Raw genomic sequence first — 23,153 nt, 5'->3', positions numbered from 1 at the left:
TATGTGTATTATAACAGGTTTTTTTATTTCATAATTTTCAGATTTTTTAAAGGCCCAAAATATTTTCTTACAGAAATTATTTTGGCCCTCATGTATTTCACTTCCCCCCTCCCCCTTTCTTTCTCCCTCCCCCTTTCTTTCTCCCTCCCCCTTTCTTTCTCCCTCCCCCTTTCTCCCTTTTTGTCATTTTCCCCAGTCTCTTCCTGGAGTAGCCAAGTTCATTGTTGATGAAGGTGGTAGCTGAGGTAAACCAGTTGTTTACATTTGCTGTTCAGAACATCTCTAAACTTGATCACTTAGCAGCTCTCTGTGCAGGTCAAGTTGAGAGTCAGAATAGTGTCAGGGGTAGTGTCAAACTTGCCTGGGGTGCATAAGAAAAGGTGCTTACTTAAGTCTGGGGTAACACCGACTGTGTTACTTCCACTGTTCGGTTTTGTGGGCTTTTCCCTCCTGTATTTTGTCCTGGTTGTTTAAAGGTTTATTTTGTCTGAAGTAAAAAATTTTTTTGAATTTAGGAAATGATATGGAAGTATTTTATTGGGTCTATCAATAGATAGACTGGGTATCAGCTGGAGGAAGAATGAAGTCTAGCTGCTTTAAAGGATATACAGTGTCTAGTATAGCCTGGACTCTTAAAAACTAACATAAAAATGTTCTAAGAAAAAAACATAACATGAGTACAGAAGCTAGGTTTTGACATTGCTTTGTGGGCACTTAAACGAGCTTATTACAATATTATCCACCATAGAAGAAGCATTTCAGATAAAGCAAATGTTTTGGATTTCAAAATCCTCAACTAAATAGAGCAGCTGTGTTTACAAAATCCTGTATGGGGGGAAAAAAAGCTTTCATAATTCAGGTTATTCATGCATGCAGGTTTTGTGGTACTTTTACCCCTTCCCTAATCTTTATGTATCCATGACAACACAGCCTGTTCACATTTTACAGTGAAAGCAGTTAAAAGGTGAAGGTTTTCATAACATAGGATTAGCAGACCTACAGGTATTATGTAACATACTGTACCAAAGCTGTGAACATGAAAAAATGTAGATGTAAAGGATTAACAGGGAATGACAACTTCTTCTCATAAAATGACACAAATAATTGTAAGAATTGTTATGTTGTCCAGGTTATTGGACCATTTAAAATCCAGACTGACCTCTTTGCAAAATAAACCAGAAAAAGAACAAGGCTGTAAATGCTAGTTGCTAGTTTATTTCACTGTGGGAAGCTCTTAAGCAGGCTTTTCTTTCTCCTGTAGAGCCCCAATGCAATTGCTTGAATTAGCAAGCACATTTTTTGTGTTTCCCTTTTTATAGTCTCTGCATATCATCCTCCATTAAAGTTATGTGTGAAAATAGGTGATAATACTGTACTTAAACTAAATTATGTTTGGAAATGAAAGCCAGTTCCAGTGCTGCAATATAGTGAAGGTAAACCTTTATTCTCCTTGTAGTCTGGTCTTGAAGAAAACAGATGTGAAGGGAAAATGAGAAGACCACTTCCTTTTGCTTTTTGTTCTCTTGACTCCTTTGAAATACAAATGAAATAAGGTTTGCCCCTCTAAACTCAGAAGTGTTGCTGTTGATCCACACCACTCAAGATCACATATTGTAATGTCACGCTTGCAAGTTGCATGTGAAGCGCTGAAACTACATCTGTATTTCATGAATTTTTTCTGAATGTGAGCTTTTAAGCAAAGGAGATACATAGCAGAAAACAGTATGGAAATTTGCTTTAAAAATTATTAACAACCTACTAGTATTGTAAGATCAGTAATAAATAGTGCAGAAAGAGCTGATGTACCATTCAGCAGGTAATTGTTTAAATGAGCATTTTGCAACTCTAAATTTCAGGAATATCAGAAAATGTTGATTGACCAGAAACAAAGTCAAGAGTAGGGGAAACTAGGCAAGCATCTTATCTTTTAATTTTTAGGTGGATGGAAGGTGTAGTGTGTGTTTCAAGGTAACATACCTATCTGTATGGAATCTGAAAACATAGCATTCAGTAAAAGTTTCCTTGACATTTTAAAATAATCTGACTGAAGAGAGAGAAGTTTGGGTAGGTGAGTAGATTTGTGCTCTACTGGCTGTGCTATATATAGTGAAGTTTTTGCTTCTAAGTGGGGAGAAACTGTGTACAGACAATCCAGAAGCAGAGCATGGTCAAGACATTTTCTTACATATTGTCCTTTAGAGTATGTGGGGAGATGTGTAGGGAAGAGATGGAATCATTTGCTGGGATAGCTCTACCTTTGCATCCCACTTCTTAAAATTGTTTTATTGTTGACTGATGATCAGAAGTTGGATTCCTGTGTTCCTTTTGAGTTACCTGGCAATCTCTTTCTTCTTGTCGGATTGTGATACTGAACACAAAACAGTGCCTTAAATTTTGTCTTTAGCTTTCTCACCATACCACAGATTTTCCAATTGCAAGGTGTTTTTTGTTGCACTGAGTCATGTGAGATACATCTATACATGTATCTGTGGCTCTTGCCTTGGTGCCTCATTCACACTTCCCCATTACATTCTTTATGTACCCCATGGAGTGAAATTCACACGTGCAGTTTAGCATTCATGGTACACCCAGACTGTGTATTTCCACTACCTAATCCTACTCCAGATAATGTCCTCTTCTCTGGATATTTCTGCTAAGGGTTCTCAAGGACAGGATGCTTTGGAGAGATGGCAAAACTCGTTGAAGAAAATAGGGATTATATTCTTGGCCTGCCTTATGGCGAGTCACAGAAAGCAATGAAACCACAGTGGCCTCTAGTGGGTTGTGCGGTCACTTGTATTCCTTTTACTGTAAGTCTTGGACAGGCCTGTTGAGCTGGTTTTTCAAAGAGGAAGTTGTGTTAGAGCCAGAAAGGGGTGGTGGCTGTTAGGGACGTGTTGTACACCCTTCCATGCTGCCTGCAGCATGGGACCGGCCTGTTGGAAAGTGCTGGCTTAGCAGGTGGAACCTGTGTGTGTGTGTGTCCATGTGTCCAAAGTGTGTTTGTGAACAGCATTGTGGAATATAAAATAGTGAGAGGAGTTCAGTATTTCGTTAATATGGGATATCCCTGTTAGTCATGTGGAAAAGCTGGTGAAATGCAGTATTTGAAGATAGTATGAAGAATACTATTTGAAGATAGTATGAACATAGTATGATAGTGGGGAGGGATTGGGAGGTTTTGTTTAAATGATAATTGGCTTAGAAAACAGGGTCCTAAATTGAAGATAAGTTTGTAATGCCGTTATATATGGTAATGAAAAAGACAAGACTTCACTTTTCAGGGGACTGCTCTGAGGCTAGGGACTTCCTAATTATTGTTGCAGAGAATGTGGGCTTGATGTAATGCTTCATCCTGGAGTAATTTGTCATTGTAAGAAATTTGGCAAATATTGTCAAGGTCTGAGGAGGACTGCTGAGGAGAGATTATCTAAATTATGCAGCTAAATCCCAGTTAAGGAAATGGGGAAAGTGAGAGAAAAGTAAATGTATATATTTGAATGGTGTAAATGTCAAACAGATTTTTCACTTGTATGTGGTGATATAAACAGGATTGAGAAGGGAAGGCTCCGTGCAGTGTATCCCAAAAACCTTGCCAAGGAAAACAATGCAAAAGCACTGATTTCTAGAAGGAATAAAGGAAGTACTGTCTCTCGAGTTACCTGGCTAGGCAGGAGATTCTAGGGAAGAAGTCTTGTCCTGATTTTGGTTAGGATAGGGCCTTTTTAATTGTAACTTTCATGGATCGCATCAGAACATTTTGTGTTTGGACAGAAACCATCAGCGCCGTTCTGCGGTGATGGCTTTTGAATTAGTTACAGTGTATTTCTCATTTGCAAGACTGTTCCTGTTGCCGTCTTGCAACTTTTAGTAAGAAGGTTACTTTAGTATGTTTGCATGACCTGTGTGGGAGGAGGTTGCTGATCTACAACTTCTGCTACGCTTGATTTCACTTTACCGACCTGTACAGCTGATCATTTGGTTACTATAAGAAAACTTAATTATCAGCTTTTTTCTTTCTTTTGATCAGTACATCAGTCAATTTTGTAGGATTTGATGTGGGGTTTTGTGTTGAGGGTTTGATTCTGGTTTTTGTTTTGTTGGTTTTTTTAATATTCTAGGCCAAAACCACTATCAGCTATTCCTGCAGTAAAATAGTATACAAGGAACTGTAATACTCATTTCACGAATGCACTCTACTGAATTTCTTTTTAAGCTTGAAAATTACAGAAAACTCCAGAGCAGAATTTTTATCACCTTTGATTTGCACTAGTAGTTGAGAGAGATATGTCCTGGAGTTTAGTGAAACAAATAAATAAGTAAATTGATGTTAACATCCAGGTAATGGAAATATGAAAAAAACACCCACTAGCAGAGAACAATTAAAGATAGGTCTTGCATGGTGTGTTGATATCTACTATCAATCCACTGCCACTGCAGTAAAAAATTTAGTGGGATGTTCTATAGGCTTCATCATAGATAAAGAATGTGCACTGTCAAAAGAAAAAGAGATGATGTAAGGTTTCTTTTATAGCACTCTAAATAATACAAATTATGAAGATTTTTTTATGTTCGTGTTTCTGAATGTGTCATATATAAAAATGAAGTTAAAACCTTTCAAATTAATTTGGATTAAAACTCCCAAAAGTAAAAATCAGCTCAGTATTTCATTGAAACTTAGGTATTAATATAAAAGTAAAAATCTTTGCTTTTTCTAACCCAGTGTAATCTAATTGCAGTTGATGAGTAAAGAGTCTCCAGTCTCTGTTGGAAATGATGCTTACGTTGACCTTGATCGGCAGGTATCTAAGACTAGATGTTTCTTGTCCTTCAATCATAGCATGTCAGTGGCCAGTCTTTTTTTCCATATTAAGAATTCTGTCTCTTTTTTTTTTTTTTTTCTTTAATCATTAAAGGGTTTTGTGGAAAAGTAAAATAGGAAGTGGAAAACTAAATTTCAGTATTTCAAGTCCTTTAGCTTTATAAATTGAGTTTGTTCCTATTGTGTTTAAAGGATATTAAAAAGTTGGTTTGAAAAACCAGTCTAGCTGTATGACATAATAAAGCAAAACTGCAGATTGGTACAAATCTTTAGGTATGGAGAAAGAAAGAAAGATAAAAAATGTGCACTATTAGATTAAATATTTTTATGTGAGTTCCTATTTCCAAAGTCAGTTTTTACAAAACCCCCACTTCTATGGGAATCCTGGAACTGTGGCAATATAGTAGAGAAGTTTTCAAATATAATCTTTCCTGGTCTGATTTATTTTAAAAATATACAAACCTGATTTTTGTTTTACTACCTTATCCTCATGCTAACACTGTCTGCTTCCTCAGATTTTTTTCTAATGGAGAAAAAGACTAGTGGTGCTCATTGTATTCCTCCATCATTCTTTCTCTGCAGAAATATGTACATTCTTGCAGACGAAGTTGATTTTTGTATGTAAACAGGCCCATGAGAAATGAACTTGCAAATGCAATATATGATGATGCTGTTTGAGACGGCCCATTTAAACTTAATCATATGTAATACATATATATATATATATACACACACACACACACACACACACTTAACATGCCTACACCTATTTTATCAGACCAATTTTCTTGTGGCTATGTTTTTTATGCTATCTTAACTGCATTCATTTGCAAACCAGTGAGATACATATCCTTAAACGTTAAGTCTTTGAAGGGAAGTACCTGAATATTTCCTACTGTTTATAAGGTTCAGTGCCCTTCTTTGGAACGGTAGGCTTCTCTGTCACATGTTAGTTTTATTCCTGTTGTGCACTAAAAGTAGCTTCCAGTGACTAGAGAGATTTTATCCTGATTGTCCATTCCCTGTATTCCACCTTCCAGTCCTTTCTGTATTTCAAATGTAGATTGAAAATTGAAATTATGCACTCTTTGCATCTGTAAAGAAAAGTGGTATTGACAATTTTTTTTCAGTTTAGAAATTTGATGAGTTCTTCAGACCCAAGTTCTTCTGGAGTTTTTGACCCAATTTATAGAATAGATGTGATAATTCTAATGTAAGAGCAAATGTTCCTTTTATGTACGGTTACTTTTTGCTAGTACACAAACGAAACAGTATTCACATCTGCTTCTTTTTTTCTTTATAAGAACAAAATTGTTCTGTTTTTTAAAAATTCAGTGTATTATCTAAATGTAAAAATAATTTTATAGATATGTAGTCTGTAGTTCAGAATATTTTTAAATGGATCACAGAGCATGATGAAAATGTAAATGTTTGTTGTTTATGGTAGCTGAAGAAAACTACAGAAGAATTAAATGAAGCACTTGCAACGAAAGAAGAAATTGCCCAGAGATGTCATGAGTTAGATATGCAGGTAAGTTTGCTACAGAGTCTGTATCAATTTTGAAGTGAAAAAAAGATGTGCTTTTAGATGGCTGAAAATAAGTAGTAGAATATGGAAACATAATTTTTAGAAGGGGGGTGAAAATGACACACTAATTATTTTGTTTTCACTTGTGCTAGCAGAATGAATGCCATTGTTTTCTTACCTTGTTGCTGCGTTGTCAGTATTAAAATGATTCATACTAGCAAAACTTTTTTTATTCAGTTAGGAAGGGTTTGAGCTGTGTGAAACTCTTGCCGTAGAGAACTAATACAAGTTCTGCTGCTGTAACAGTTCCAGTTAACCGTTAAATCCCAGTCAGAAGTTGCTGTAGACCATTAAGTATGTATGGGTTTTTAGACAAAGTTTTACAGTCAGTAAATCAGTCTGGGCAGACATGAGGAGTGTGAAGGGGGAGCCCTGAAAGGCATTACCATTGCAACCTGACTTTGCAGTATTAATTCAGGCTTCTTGCAGTTCAGTAACTGTTGGAATTAATAAAGCTGGTCTGTTTGTCGTGGTTAATATATGAACCCATGTTTCAGGTCGTGGAGCACTTTGGATTCTTTGCACTACTACCTGTTTTCACAGTGCTAGTGGAAACTGAATCATCTTTCGGACTGGCCGGACAGGCCTGCTTACGGATGGCCCTTACTGTGGAGAGCTAGTTTTATTTGTTTTTAGGGAAAGTATGCAGATTTTGTTACAATGAAGTGATCTTCTGTCGTAACAAAGACTTTTTCTTTAAATTCTTGTTCGAAGTACATCAAAGAATGATTATGTTTCCCGAGTGGTAACTCGGCCCCTAATGTTGCAGTACCTTGGTTACATCACATAGCAATTGACTACCTTTTAAATGATACAGTGTATTCTTGTGCAGTGTAACTAGTGAAGCCTGCATGTTTCTGTTTGTGGGCTCTGTTGAGACTTCATTAGAAAATGAAAAAATGCTGCTCTCTGTACCTGGGTAGGTTAGTTATTTCTGTTTATGCTTTTATTACAACAGGTTGCAGCCCTCCAAGAGGAGAAGAGCAGCCTGCTTGCTGAGAACCAGATTTTGATGGAACGTTTAAACCAATCTGATTCTATTGAAGATCCCAACAGTCCTGCAGGTCGTAGACACCTGCAGCTGCAGACACAACTGGAACAGCTTCAAGAGGAAACATTCAGGTAGAAAAGCTACACTTGGTTAGGTTGTTTGTTTGTAGCTGGCAACAGAGGTGACTTAGATACTTCTGGTTCTGCTGGCAAATATTAATTAGTATAATGGATGGTGTATAACCACAGTAGTACTTTGCAGTGATGTTATAATTTTGCTCTTTACGAGGTCCAGCATTAAAAAAAGTACAATTTGTCGCTCTACCATGAGTTACTTTGAATTGTTTGTGTGCAGTCATTTCACCCATGTTTTGCAAAGTCAGTGAGAATGAAAAGTAGCATGCTTTCCTTTATGCAAATTATTCTGATTGTATTTTTAAAGTGTAGTAATTCCTTGATGAAAGTTTGCTACAGGCTGTACTGCTGGTGGCATTATATACAAAGCAAAATATGTCCTTGAAAACAAATTTCGTAGATGATGAAAGATGGAGATTATCCATGTATGAGCTCTGCACTTCATTTACATTTCCCCAATATGTGAAGATACACTTCCTCTTTAAATATACTTCCTGGTCCTCTTGACCGTTGCTCTCAGGCTGTGTAAGCCTGTTCTGTGGAAGAAAGCTGGTTCACTTCACCATCACCTTTTCATTCTCTTTGCCATACTTTCCTTCTCTTTTGTGAGTGCTATTATGGTATTTCTTTCTTTACACTGCCAGTTTTCCTTTTGCTGTCTTCTTCTCATTGCCCTTTTCCAGTTCTTACAATATGTGCCACATTATTTTCCTTTTTTTGTCTCTTTTGCCATTTTTCCATTTCCCCTTGATAAGCCTCCTTTCCTGCTTATTCTGACATATCATCTCCCATCAGTTTATTGAAAAACATTCAGTGTTTCTCTTTCACAACAGCTAGTGCCTGGATTTCTTCTTTTTATTCATCTGCTATGTAAAGGAATAGAATGGTGATAATGTCCCCTTTTATCTATCCTGATTCATCTCCATGCTCTGAAGTGATTCCTACCTGAGTCTGGTATCAATTACTGTTTTAACAGATTTTGTCCCCATGTTCAATATCTGCACTGCCTGTTACTCTAATTTCAGGTTCTGAAGGTCATTCTAAACTTTTTTCATATGTGAGACTCATTCCTTGTCTCCTTTACCTCCTTCCCCTGTCTTCATATCATGTGGCTTCTAATGGCAATTTGTGTGTGTTGCTTCCAGTTCTACCTGATCAAGCTGATTGGTACAGCTTAACTGATGCTCACTGTGGTATACCAGTTTTCATCCTAGTCTTGCTTCTTTGTCCTTTGACTGTTCTGGTTTGTCATGATCCAAATCTTCATTGTTCCTGATTTAGATGACTTAAAGATTTTCTCTTGTCTCCTTTCTTGTAGATTCTTTTAGGACTCCTTGCCTTTTTTTTTTCCTCATGCCCTTATTTCCTATCCTGGATAGTTTTTTTATTAATTTCAGAGCAAAATCACAGTAGGACTCTGTGTTTCAGGTTATGTCCTCTTCCATTTGTTCAAAATACTTTGACAAAATTTCTATTACTTACTCCCTTTGTTTACTACAAGGTTAATGGAGCTTTGCCTGTGTATACTATATGGAAGCAGTTCAGCAACTTTGGTCAGAGTTCTTTACTTGCTAACTGGGTAACCTGGTTCTCCAGACATACTGGGCATGCACTGGTTCTTTATGAGTAAATAAATAAAGTCATTTCAATGAGAGGTGTATGGAATTTATAACATCTAACAATCAGATCAATATTGTTGGAGGTAGATAAGTTGGACAGCTGAACAAAATTTTAGAATAAAGATGTCGTGTTCAAATCTGTATGTCCCAAGATGAAAAAAGATGAAAATTCCTGCTTAAGCTTCCACTGTGAAAAACTACTGTTACAGAGAAAAACATCAGGTTTTGTCTTTATGAGAACATATGTTACCTTGTGAATTTTGAAATAGACTGATATTAAATTGGAAGCATAAATCAATAAAGTCAATCTGTTTTTATATTTTGAATAAGCACATTGGGCTGTTGTTTTCCTTCACTGCAGGAGGAAACCATTTTGTGTGTTCTTAGAGGGGCTGATGATGAGGAAAGGTGACTGTGGCTCAGGATGAGAAATTATTTTCTGGGCTTTTTTTTCATTCCTACAGATTAGAAGCTGCCAAAGATGACTATCGAATACGCTGTGAAGAGCTAGAAAAGGAAATTGCAGAATTGAGACAACAAACAGAAGAGCTTACTACACTGGCAGAGGAGGCTCAGTCTTTGAAGGATGAGATAGATGTACTCAGGTAAATATTGCTCCATTAATCCTTTTTAACTACTATGTTTTAGTCTATATAATTTGTGTACCTAATTTATATTAAACACTTTCAATGCCAAGATTCTTTGGATCCTCTGGTTTAGGTACACAGACCAATGCGCAGTTATTGAGTAAAATAGTTGCTTATTGTGTACCTAATCAATAACTATTAGTAAACTTCGTAATTCTATGCCAATTTATGGTTATAACAGGGCACTCACTGGTCTCTTTGAGTATGCAATATTCACCTTCATCATGTTTTGGGCATCTGTTCTCCTCATAAAACTAGGCCATTTCCTTTCTTGGGTTTGCATTGTTTGGACTTTGGGTGGTGCTTTTGGTTTATCATATAATGATAATACGAGCATCTGTTGCAGCTCTCATTGCCACTGGATTTTAGCATTGAAAGTTGTAATGATTTGATGATACTTGGGGTTTATAGGGTGGGACAGCCACTTTTATTATGGAGCATAATCCTTCAGTATTGGCATCTTGCTGCCATGGGTTATTCAGAACAGTTACCCATTCTCTCCAGCAAGGTTTATTTAATACTGCCATTCCTGACTCACCAGTAGCCTTCTACCAATGGTATCTGTCTTTTACCCTTCTGTCATTAATAAAAGGAATGAACCCATCACACTGCATAAACTGTGTGGGTGGCTTGGGTTCAAAAATTCCTTGCCCCAAGAGAGAGGCCCTGCACCTCACTGAGGATTAAGCAGAGTTGGCTTGCCTCAGTGTCCCGTAAACTGGCCCATCAATTCAGTGGGAGATTCCCTGGATTTCACAGGAAATTGGGTCTGTAAATTGGTTGATTCTAAAATGAAACTGGGGACAGTAATAGTAGCAGAGGTCGTTGGGGGAGGTGAGGTCCATTGCTGTCTTGGCAGTGCAGCAAGTGGATTGATAAAACTCTGAAAAGCTGTGAATGAAGCCTGGTGTTTCTTTTTTTTTCCTTTTTTTTTTAAAGAAGGAATCAAGTTCCAAAACTATTATGGTACTTCTGTGTCACCAAGTTCAATTTGCCTAGGAGATGGATCTTTATGATTTTATTCCTGGCTGTCATTAAAATGAAGTGCAGAAACTTTTCTTCTTTACCTTTGACAAATTTAAGACAGAAGATAATTTAGAATTGAAAGGAAATGGGTGGGAATGAGGTTTTTTCACTATTATTTTAAGATGGAAGCAGATCAGAAAGTTCTGGGTGTTAGGAAAAGGGATAGGGTCTAAAAGAACCTTCCGCAGCAGCTTATAGAGTTGACAAATAGTTATTGGAAGAAAACAGACAATTTAAAAGTGAAAACATCAGTAATAGGAGGATATGATTGCTTTATTGTTCTCCCCATTATGTCTCAGAATGTCTTCTGCATTAAGAAAACACAGTGAGGAAGCATTTTAAATTCTGTTAGTTTTGTTCGTTTTCAGAGTTCAACTTTGATATAAATCTGTCCCTTCAGGCATTCTTCTGATAAAGTAGCCAAATTAGAAAGCCAGGTAGAGTCATACAAAAAGAAATTGGAGGATCTGGGTGACTTGCGGCGGCAAGTGAAGCTTTTAGAAGAGAAGAATACAATGTACATGCAAAATACCGTGAGCCTGGAAGAAGAACTGAGGAAGGCCAATGCAGCACGCAGTCAGCTGGAAACATACAAGAGACAGGTGAGGACAGGCATCATCAATGCAGTAGTGCTCTGTATAGTTCAACACTTCATAACATGGCTAATACTTCAAAGTAAAAAACCTACGAAAAAACCACCTCCTGTTTAGAATGCTTCGATGTTTTGTAGGTGCTACCTTTGTCCTTTTTTCCTGCAATTCTTGTCATTGCTGTAAGTTTATGTTACTTTGTCAAAAAGCAGTATTTCCTGCATTTAGAAGCTCAACAGATTTTAAGTGTTTTTTTTTTTCTAAAATTATTCCAAATTCATATTCAGTAGTGAGGCTTGAATTAGAGGCTCTCCTTTCAGAAAAAGTATCCACTTTTCACTACAATATTCCAGCAGTGAGGAACACACACCACAGCTGAGGTAAGTTATTCCTGTGGTTAAATTACCCCCTTTTTTAAGGTTCTAGTTTGTCTGATACATCTGAACTTTTCCACTTAAGAGAGAAGGACCCTTGTCATCCCTGTTTTATATGCACCTAGTGGAGTACAAAATGTGTCACCAGCACACTCTGTGGAGTGAAAGGCACCTGTTTATCCAAGTGCCATGTGATGCTGTTTCTGTAAAGTTGGAAGATGTGTTTAGTCTTCTCTCTGCTTCTATACTACAGGGACACGATATCATTCTTATATTCTTGTTAGAGGGCCAGACAGAGCATGGTTCATTAAAATAGTAGTGCCTGCTCTGTATTTCTGCCTGATCAAATGATCACAGCACAGGGGTCCCTGTATGTCGGTTTACAGTAGAATGAAATACAGAAACAGGCACTAACAATATTGCCAGCCCAGAAACAATGTGTCTCCCTAAGATTTGATAGATTTTTTCCTTGCACTTGGCTATCTCAGTGTTTAAAACAACTAGTTTCAGCCTATGTAGTCTAATTTTAAATACAGACCAAATGATTTTACCAGAAAAAAAGGCCTTGGACAAGAAAAGTTGTCCAAGGGGACAAAGGGAAAAGTAAATGTAGAAAGGAATGGCCTTCCACACATGAGTAATATCAAGTTTACTGGCAGCCCGATATGTCATTCCATTAAACAGCTGAGCATGTTATACTGTTGTGTAACCTCAACACCTGCATTTGATTCTTATTTCACCAACCAAAAGGATTTTGGAAGGGCAATCCCAAACATTTGTGCTGCTAAAGTACTCCTTTTCTTCATTATTCCCTGTATTTTATGGGTAGGATTTCCTGTATGAGGTGCTGTTGTTTGGTGCAAAACTGTTTACTGGCTGAGACTGGAATAAGCCTCAGGTGTCCTGTTGCAGATGTGTTTTCTTCACCTAACTACGGTGTCTCAAAATGAACACTCTGTGTTTGTCTTCAGTGTCTGTAAGACTGGTCTCCTTTTGAGACCTGCCTGTGAATCATAAGCCACAAAATTATTTTTCTGGGAGTCCTAAATTGTGCTATCAGAAGTAAACCAGACGTAAGGATTGTGATGTTATGTCACTGCTGAGCGCTAGTGTGCTCCTGTAGTGGAATATGTCTTGTCTGGTGTTTGAAGGATCCAGCCCCACTCATGAGGATGCCATTAGAGAGTTGTTTCTTTGGCTTAGAAGCCTTGTGCTATGCAGATGAAAGTGGTTGATTCAAATTCCTATATCAATCTGCAAGGAAATTGCACCTTCACTGCACAGAACTATCTCTGTGAGGTGAGATTGAGTGGTGGTGTTTTGTTTTCACTCTTCTGAGAGCAAGCATAAGCCTTTTCTAAGAAACTTTATTTTGGCATAAAGAATTGAAATGTGAAGATTTCAGGATAATTTTTTTTGTAATTTTAATTCAGCCCCTTTGTGCATGTGCATTCTGATACATAGCTAACAGTATGTCTTGCTTTTCTTTGTTGCAAGATTGCTGCTTTACTCATTCCACACACAGATAATGCTTAGTAAATGTGATGGCAGTTCATTTTTTCTTTTAATCTTCTGCATTACCATGAAGTTGTATGTTTTTCAATACACTCACAAGTCCTAATTGAAGACAAATTTGTTTCCTTCAGTGTTTTTCTACAGACCATTATCTTAGCATGATTGATTACAAACATGAATGCATTTGTTTCCATTTGAGGTGAAAATTCTCACATTTTGCAAGTGGTGGCACAATCACTGGTGAAGGTCTGCAGGTTTTTTTTATACCTGCAGTTATTCTGATAGCCCCAGTGATGATTTCACATCTGAAAAATGAAATATTTTCATATATAACATTTTAATTTCTTTAATTGCAGAAAATGCAGGCCTGTGCTGGTTTTGCAGCCTTTAATTTAAGAATAACAGCAGCAAACTCCTTCTCTAAGACTTAAGACCATGCGTATTTTAGGCCTTGTAGTTACTTTGTTATAGTTGTACACATTGAAAATAAAAGGCAGTTAGAACCACTGGACAATTTTATGTAGGTATGGCTACTGCTTTAATCACTTCCTGTGTAATCTAAAAGCCATGAAGAAGCCTTCTTATAAACTGCTTCAGAAGAAGCTGTAGGTCTTAAGCTGACTCTTCATTCAGCTTTTGTGTTTGCAGGTCAGTCTTTATTTAGCTTATTTGCTTCCATGCTCTCTGCATTATGAGTTTTACTAGTGTTCTGGAAATTAATCTTTGCTAGTAAAGGCTGAGAGTTTTGAAAAGGCAAGACTTCGCTGATTTACCGTCTGTTGTGCTCAGCTTTCAGATTTCTGATCACTTAATTTTAAGAGCTCTTTACTGATCTGTAGTTGAGAGCATACATGTGGCTTTGTTAGCAGTTTCTCCTCAAATAAACAAAACTGTTTGGAGCCTGTGGCTGAATCTTTATGTTAGTGTATTAAAAATTACTAGGAAATCTCAGGTTAGGGAATGTTACCTGGCTGCATAAACTAGTAGTTGAATTCTCAGTGAGGCTTATGAAATAAGGTTAACAAACGGTGTAGATAATTGGCTTTCTTCACAGTTTTTTCTTTTAACTAGGCTTTTCAGAATGCAGAAAGATTTTTCTGCTGTTCATAAGCTTTTTGATTCCTAGAACTACATAGCTTTTCTTTCTGTAAACTCTGCTTGAGCTTAAATTCTTGTTTTAGATGTACTGAAAATACTTCGCATTTCTTCTGTCTTTTGCTTGCACTAAGACCTAATATTTGAATGCTTTTTATTTTACTGAAACACAGAACAACTGATGAAAGCATTTTTTAGTATGTCCTATAAGTAACTATTTCATTTGTTTTACAACATGACTTGTGGTGCATTGTAATTGGCTACTTTGTCTTGTGTATTTTGTTTTAACATTTGCAGACACATTATTGATTCTTGTTCTCACAGGCAGTTGAACTACAAAACAGGTTATCTGAAGAATCCAAGAAAGCTGATAAATTAGATTATGAATGCAAACGACTGAAAGAAAAAGTAGACAGCCTCCAAAAAGAAAAAGATGTAAGTGCCAAGGTGTTATTTTTTTGTTAGTAAACAATAGCAACTTTGTATCCTTTATAACACAGAGATATGGTAATTACACTTAGCAATCTTTTTAAATTAGGAAGTCTTTTTTCATCTAAAATTTTCTAATGTTTGTGTACAGGCTACTTTTTAAACCTAAGAATTGTACAGCATGGAATAAAGTGACTGTACAAAAACATATGCAACCCATTTTTAAGAGGAAAAGCCTTCATGTCTGGCATCTGAAGTTGTTTCCTGGCCATTTACCATGAGAAGGTTAATAAATACCCAGGGTAATTGTTACATATTCTGAAAAGCTATTTACAACAGGGTTTCTGCAGTATCATCCTAGAACTAAATTCCTGTTTCTTTCTTTTCCTAAGGCATTCTTTGAGGTACCATCAGCATGCTTCTCTTTGTGGAGTCATCACTAATGTAGCAAGAGGCTTAGTAGTAGTTGTGTAGAGGGAAATGTCCTTTGTGGTGATCTCAGCTTTTATGACAGCTCCTCGTTGACCTATCTTGTACTGCCAATGTGGAACACACAGGGTAGCTGCCAATCTACCCGTTCGTCTTGTGTCATTTGCTGCTAGTGATTCTGTGATTAATTGCTCCGTCCTCTCTTGACGGGACTGATCCTTCGGACTTCTCTTGCACATTTGTCATTTCTCAACAGTTAATTTCAGCTTGTTTCTTAGAAATGTATATGCAGGTGCCTCAAACTACCTAAAACCAAGGTCAGCAATTGAAGTTAGCAGTTTCTTAGGCATGTTTTAATTACAAATCCGTTGATCCAACTGTTGGAAACCCTGCAGGCTTTTTCCTTAATAATCATATTTCATGTCCAGTTTTTTCCAAGATTTCCAAGCCCAGCACTTAAGTATCATTTGAACTGAAAGTCTTTAGTTATTTTATGTTCGTAGGTCATTGATTTCCATGTTTTATTAAATTTTCAAGCTGCGGTGGACACTTGACCTTCACATAACTTCCATCTGCCCTTCAAATCAGGCTGGAATGTTCATAGTAACTGTATTGGTATTGTGCTTTGGCTTTCTTTCCTGCTTTTTATTTTTATATTGGGGTTTTTTTCCAATTCTTTTATGTTGAACAATTGTAAGATTGTTTCTGTGGCTTATCCATGGCTCAGTGGACCATTTCATCTTGCACAAAGGATCTGAATTGCAGGCCATTATCATATAGTTTTCTGTTTCACCCCCAAAAAATAGCATTTTTTTGAGCTGGATGTTGTTTTTAAGTACATTCTTTTGAATGGATATGCACCTGTGAGAAGTAAGTTACAGCTAGAAGTCTCTCATCACATGAACTCAGTGATTCACTGTCTGTATTACCCCCTCTTTCTGTTCTGTGTTGTCAATACGTATCAGTAAGGTAGCCCACCACAGGTCACAGGCTAGGTAATGGTATCTTGTCAGTTATATTTTGGAAATAGTTACTGAAATTGATTTTACCCTTTTCTTTATGTTCAGCAAAGTGTGGTAGTGTTTGATATCTCCATCAAAGCAGCTTGGAATTTTACCTCTGTGGTCTGTTATATATAAGTACTAAGATAATTATTGAGTTGCTTGTACCAGTGAAGCCCTAGAGCTTTTTCTAAAATATTCTGGCATTTGGGAATCAACTGTTAGTAAAATGAAATGTTACCAGCCAACACAACTCCATACCTACACAGAAGCAAGGTCTGTCCTGGACCATTTAGTAATACTGAACATGTCTGATTTTGGAGCAAACTAGAACTTGGATCATTACATTCTTTCTCTTTTTTTTGACTCTTGGCACCCTTCTGGACAAAAACCTGGTGCTATCTGTAGGTTCTCATTTTTTTGCCAGAAGGGTACTTGTGCCAAATTGAAAGAGTATTTGCCTGATGCTACTGAGTAGCACACCTGTTTGGATCCCAAGGCGATCCAGTCCTGTTCTTCATTTCTCTTTGGACCAAGTCTTAAGCAACTAGTTTTCTTTCATAGCCAAGATGCTGGTGAATAACAAGGCCAGCTGACCCACAGGAGGAATGGGATATGGAAATGCTGCTCGCACTTCCACTGGTGAAAGGCAAACAAAATGAAGTTAAAAGCAGTTTGTTTGTTATGTTGACTCTGTACTTATATGCCCGTGGTTTCACTCCTGGCTGAATCTTGGATTCATGGTGAGGCAAAAATCTGTGGTCTCTCAACTGACTTCCATTTCCTTTGGAATCAGCCCCAATGAAAGGAAAAGGAAAACAGCTGAGTGGCCCCAGTGGATACTGTTTACTACCTGGTACCAGGACTTTGTGCCACTAATATCTCGATTTTGTAAGCTTATACCCTGCTATTTTTAGTCCAGGAAGATCAGCAACCCTTCTCCCAAAAAACGCCAAACCACTGTTCCTGTGGAATATATAAAATTTACATTTCTTTTGTTATGAAATAGACTGAGATACCTTAATTTGGAAGTAATCTCTAGAGCTGCATTAAATTATTTTTAAAATTTTGAAGGCTGTTAGAGATGGATTTGTACCGCCAAGACTGAATTGTTTTCTTTCCAATTATTCAGAGATTAAGAACAGAAAGGGATTCTTTGAAAGAAACTATTGAAGAACTTAGATGTGTACAAGCTCAGGAGGGTCAACTCACCACTACAGGTAAAGGACAAATAAGGAGATTAAATGCATCTTTTCTAAAGCTTACAGGAGTTTTCTGTAGAGTATTGAATGTGCTTTTGTTTAGGACAGAATAAATTCAAGCTCCCCTAAAATCAGTAGTGTAAAACCTCTTCAACTAGTCACAGCTTTATAAGCAAGCAAAAGCTTCAAATGTTATTTCAGCCAATCAGAAATTTTAGTCTCCTCTCCAGTAGGATATTTTTATAATATGTATCTGATTTCTGTGTAGTTACATAATTTTCTTTAGAGAGATATTTTCTCATGATGTTTCATGCGTAATAGTTCATTCCTATGTGTAATCTTCTGTACCTTTGTAGTTCTTAGATAAGCAGAAAATAAACTGCAATAATATTTCTTCAGAATGGATGAAGTAATGATTCACCAAATGAAATGGTGTTTGTCTGTCAGTCTTGCTGTAGCTTGACTTTGTGTCATTTTGCGTTGTCTAGCAATAGTCTAAAACTTCTAGAACTTCTTACTTCTTGTCATGTAAAGAAAGTAAATGGTGTGCTTTTCCTTACTCAGGACTGATGCCTCTGGGAAGACAAGAGCCTTCAGACAGTTTAGCAGCAGAAATCATTACTCCTGAAATAAAGTAAGTTAATGTGTGCTTTGTTTTACTAACCTTTACAATGGTCAATGGCAAGTTGAATATCAGCCAGCAGTGCCCTGGTAGTCAGGAGGACCAACTGTGTCCTGGGGTGCATCAGGCACAGCATCACCAGCCAGGCAAGGGAGGGGATTGTCCTGCTGTGCACTGGGGCAGAGTCCTGTGTGCAGTTTTGGGTGCTACAATATGAGAAGGACATAAAGCTCTTAGCATCCAGCAGAGGGCCACAAAAATGGTGAAGGGCCTTGAGGAGAAACTATATGAGGAGTGGCTGAGGTCATTTGGTCTGTTCAGCCTGGAGATGAGACTGGGCAGAGATGTTATGCTGGTCTCCACCTTCCTCACGAGAAGAAGAGGAGGGGCAGACATTCTCTTCTGTTGTGACCAGTGACAGGACCCAAGGGAATGGTCTGAATTTGTGCCAAGGAAGGTTTAGGTTGGATACTAGAAAAAGGTTTCTTGTTGTTGCCCTGTCTTGATTGTCTAGAGCTTGATGATGGTACCAAAAGAATTGAGTATTTATGAGTAAGAATCAAGGGGAAGGCCACAAGGCAGATATTCTGGTGGGTGTGTTACAGACCACTCGTCTAGGATGCCATATACTATAAGCAGCTGGGAGAGGTCTTGAGATTGCTGGCCCTTCTTATTATGGAGGACTTCAACTTACCGGATGGCTGCTGGAAATGCAATATGGCAGAAAGGGATCAGTCTAGGAGGTTCCAGGACTGTGTGGAAGATTACCTCCTAACACAGCTACTGAGCAAGCCAGCTAGGGAAGGTGTCTCAGTGGACTCAATGTGAACAGGAAAGGACTGGTGGATGATGTGATGATCAGAGGCTGTCTTGGGCACAGCAAGCACTGAATGAGAGAGTTCTTGATTCACAGAGAATTAAGGAGAGAGGCCAGCAGAACCTCCACTTTGGACTTCTGGAGGGCATAGTTCGGCCTGTTTAGGGGTCTTGCTGTCAAGTTGCTTGGGAGTCAGTCTTGAAGGGCAAAGGAGTCCAGGAGGGCAAGAAGGAACTGTTAACAGTGCAGGAGCAGGATGTCTCCATGTGCCAAATGAAGAGCCATCAGGAAGACTGGCTTGGCTGTACACAGGGCTTTGGCCAGAACTCAGGATAAAAAAGATTGTGTTATGTTTGGAAGAAGGGGCAAAGCCACTCAGAAGGACTACAGAGATGTTGTGCTGTTATGCAGGGAGAAAATTAGATGGGCTAAAGCCCAACTAGAGCTTATTTTGGCTACTGCCAATAAAAGACAATAAAAAACGTTTCTATAGATACATTCACAATTAAATGAGGATTAAGGAGACTCTCAATCCCTTATTGGATGCAGGGGGAACCATACCAGTAAAGGACAAGGAAAAGGCTGATCTACTTGAAGCCTTCTTTGCCACAGTCTTTAATAGTAAGACTGCTTATCTGGAAGACAGATGCAAGAAGCTGAATAAAGCCTCCGCAATACAGGAGGAAACATCTAATGACCAGTGCTGTGCCAATTAGACGCCCTCAAGTCCATGGGAGTGGGCGGGATCCACCGAAGGGTATTGAGGAAGTGGCTGCGGACAGGTGTTGCAAAATTCACTCTGAAACAGTTTTTGATTGTGAAATGGAGCTTCTCGATTTGCTACTGTAGCAAGTAGAGGCAAGAAAGAACCAAGAGGCAAGCCAAGCAGGCAGAGAGTGACTCTGCCAGAGCACTTCAACTTTTAAAGCGCCCGGGGTACCGCCCAGCCCCGCCCTTCTGTTTTCCAGCTGCAGGGAGACAGTAACAATTTTGGGCACAGATAGATAAGGAACACAATAACATTTTGGGTTACCCAGAACAGTGTTGATCTGCTGGAGGGTCAGAAGGCTCTGCAGAGGAATCTGAACAGGCTGTATCGGTGGGTGGAGGACAATTGCATGAAGTTCAACATGGCATAGTGCTAGGTCCTGCCCTTGGGTCACAACAACCTGTACAGTGCTGCAGGCTTGGAGAAGAGTGGCCGGAAAGATGCACAGTGGGAAGTAATTGTAGAATCATAGAGCAGCTTGGGTTGGAAGGGACCTTAAAGATCATCTTGTTCATCTCTGCTGCCATGGGCAAGGACACCTTCCAGTAGACCAGGTTGCTCAAGTCCTCATCCAACCTGGACTTGAACACTGCCAGGTAGAGGACATCCACAACTCCCTTTGCCATTGCCTCCAAACCCTCAAAGTAAAGAATTTCTGTTCAATGTCTAATCTAAAGCACCCTTTTTAAGTTTACACCACTTTCCTTTGTCTTGTCACTCCATGCTCTTGTAAAAAATCCCTCTCCAGCTCCCTTGTTGGCTCCTTTCAGGTACTGTAAGGCTACTGTAAGGTATCCCTGGACCCTGATCTACAACCCCAGCTCTCTCAGCCTGTTTTCATAGTAGAGGTGTTCCATCCCTGTGATCACCTTAGTGGCTTCCTCAGGACTCACTTCAATTAGTTGACATACTTCCTGTGCTGGGACCCCAGAGCTGGATGCAGTGTTCCAGGTGGGGTCTCACCAGGGCAGAGCAGAGGGGCAGAATCCCCTCCCTCCCCTGCTGCCCACCCTGCTTTGGATGCAGCCCAGGGCACGTTTGGCTCTCTGGGCTGTGAGTGCACATGGCTGGGTCATGTCCATCCTCTCATCCCCCAGCACCCCCAGGGCCTTCTCACAGGGCTGCTCTCCATCTGTTCATCCCCAGCCTGGACTGATACCAGGGTTTACCATAGGCCAAGTGCAGGACCTTGCACTTGGCCTTGTTGACCCTCATGAGGTTTTCATGGCCCCACTTCATCAGTTTGTCCAGGTCCCTGTGGATGACACTGATACAGCGGGGATAGTGGAACACGCCTATATCAAACCAGGAGGCCCGTGGAAAAGAAATATATATGGACAGATTCTTGGTAGATGTTTCAGAGATGTTTATTTCTCCAGCCGCATGGCCGGGGCTCAGCTCAGGAACCCCGCAGTCACGGGACCCGAGGGTCCTTGGCCACCCCGGGGAACCCAAACCAACCAATGGGGAACAGAGGTGACCAGGGACAGGGAAACCCCGTGTCTGTCCCCTCAGGGCCCTCTCCCGGGGCTCCATGGCGGGGGGGGGGGACCCCAACATGACACCTGTTGTTCTGGTGTGGATTGAGGGTGTTGGCTGACAGCAGCTGAACATGAACCATTGAGTGCTCAGGTGGCCAGAAAGGCTAATGACGTCCTGGCCTGTATCAGCACCAGAGAGGCCAGCAAGACCAGGGCAGGGATTGTCCCCCCCATACTTGGCACTGGTGAGGCCACACCTCAAGTTCTGTGTCCAGTTTTGTGCCACCTCACTACAAGAAGGACACTGAGGTGGTGGAGCTTGTCCAGAGAAGGACAGTGGAGCTGGAGAAGGGTGTAAAGAGTTAAGTCCTGTGAGGAGCAGGGGGGCTGTTTATCCTGAAGAAAAGGAGGCTCAGATGTGACTGTACCACTTCCTACAACTACCTGAAAGGAGGTCATAGCAGAGCAGGGATTGGTCTCTTCTCCTCAAGCTGTGCTGGGGAGGTTTAGATTGGATATTAGGAGTCATTTCTTCACCAGAAGGGGTTATCAAGCATTGCAACAGGCTACCTAGGGAAGTGATTGAATCCTCGTCCCTGGTGGTGTTTAAAAGATGTGTAGATGTGGTGCTTAAGGGACATGGTTCTGTGCTGAGTTTATGTTGGATCTTGATGATCTTAAGAATGTTTTCAACCCAAATGATTCAGTGATTCTGTGTAAACAGACCAAGGGTGGAAGTGACTTGCTCAGGTTTATGCAGTAGTTCAGTGACAGCTGAGATTACAGTCTTTCTTCATGCTTGGCATTAAGCTTTGCATTCTTTGTGTTCTCCCTATAAATCTCTTGAGTTGTACTCAGAGATCCTGATAGGGGAATTGAGGTAATTTCCTTGTGTTCTGCATTCTGCAATTACAACTCTTTAAATTAGGTTTGTATTTGGGGGTTTGAAAACATGATTGCTGTTGCAGCCATCTCCTTTAAAAAGATTGTATTTATGTTATTATTTTATTTCCTATGGTAAACTGTTTTCTTTGTTACAGATATTAGCATTCCTTTTTTTACGAAATTGTGTTCTATGTGTTTAGGGAGAAACTAATTCGCCTTCAGCATGAGAACAAGATGTTAAAATTGAACCAGGAAGGTTCTGACAATGAGAAGATTGCCTTGTTGCAGAGCCTTCTTGATGATGCAAACTTACGTAAGAATGAACTGGAGACAGAAAACAGGTAAGAAATTCTGTCCTCTGTTGCAGTTGACTTTCCTACAGGCATCCTCAGGACAAGAAAGACATGGATTTAATGGAGTCAGTCCTGGGAAGGGCCACAGGGATGTGATTACAGGACTGCAGCGTCTTGTTATGAGTAAAGCCTGAGGGACAGAGCCTGGAAAAGAGGAGGCTTAGGTTAGATCTTACCAATGTTATCTTACCAAAGTGTCTAATGGGAGGGTCTAAAGGAGATGAAGCTAGACTCTTGTCAGTAGTACTCAGTAGCAGGGCAAGAGGCAGTGTGCAGAGCTTGAAACACATTATATTTGATCTAAATGCAAGAACATACTTTATTTTCACTGTGAGGGTTGATGAATACTGGAGTATGTTGTCCAGAGATGTTGTCTCCATCCTTGTAGATATTTAAAACCCAACAGGACGTGTTCCTGGGTAGCCTGCTCTACCTAACCCTGCTGGATTGAGCCAGTCAGCATACAGGCATCTGTGGGGCCAGAGTGCATCTGAGCATGGCAAAGTATTTGGCTGATAGTGATGTGAGGCTGCTTTCTATCTAAGCTTCAAATCTGTTCTTTATCTAATCTTCCTCTATCTTCCCCTTCAACTGGGGGAGGTGCCTGAAGCCTGGCAAAAGGTAAATACTGCACTCACCTTCAGGAAGGGCAAGAAAAAGAGTATGAGGAACTACAAAGACTGGTCAGCCACGGGTCGCTTTCTGGAAATTTCACAAAGCAAGTCCATCTGGAATCTATTTCCAGCCACATGAGGGACAGGAAA

At 39.4% G+C, this 23,153-nt stretch overlaps 1 protein-coding gene across 5 annotated transcripts in view; it reads left to right on the top strand.

Annotated features, from left to right (window-relative positions):
• The window catches only part of HOOK3 (hook microtubule tethering protein 3), an 87,407-nt gene that overhangs the window by 40,486 nt on the left and 23,768 nt on the right, over window positions 1–23,153 (top strand). For 4 of the 5 annotated variants that reach the window (XM_042023454.1, XM_042023456.1, XM_042023455.1 and 1 more), the window contains exons 7-15: window positions 4,740–4,802; window positions 6,270–6,353; window positions 7,369–7,532; window positions 9,619–9,759; window positions 11,228–11,429; window positions 14,726–14,836; window positions 17,393–17,480; window positions 18,027–18,096; window positions 22,237–22,377. In XM_042023454.1, the coding sequence (XP_041879388.1) occupies window positions 4,740–4,802; window positions 6,270–6,353; window positions 7,369–7,532; window positions 9,619–9,759; window positions 11,228–11,429; window positions 14,726–14,836; window positions 17,393–17,480; window positions 18,027–18,096; window positions 22,237–22,377 (1,064 nt within the window). The remainder of the gene's footprint in view (window positions 1–4,739; window positions 4,803–6,269; window positions 6,354–7,368; window positions 7,533–9,618; window positions 9,760–11,227; window positions 11,430–14,725; window positions 14,837–17,392; window positions 17,481–18,026; window positions 18,097–22,236; window positions 22,378–23,153) is intronic. The other variant, XM_042023457.1, reaches the window with a different exon arrangement.

This window comes from Corvus kubaryi, unplaced genomic scaffold, assembly GCF_017639235.1.
Source record: "Corvus kubaryi isolate FWS band 111438036 unplaced genomic scaffold, C.kubaryi_AGA036_p1.0 37249, whole genome shotgun sequence".
In the NCBI taxonomy this organism is placed as follows: domain Eukaryota; kingdom Metazoa; phylum Chordata; class Aves; order Passeriformes; family Corvidae; genus Corvus; species Corvus kubaryi.
The sequence above is the reverse complement of the archived record's forward strand: the minus strand, read 5'-3'. Positions and strand labels throughout refer to the sequence as shown.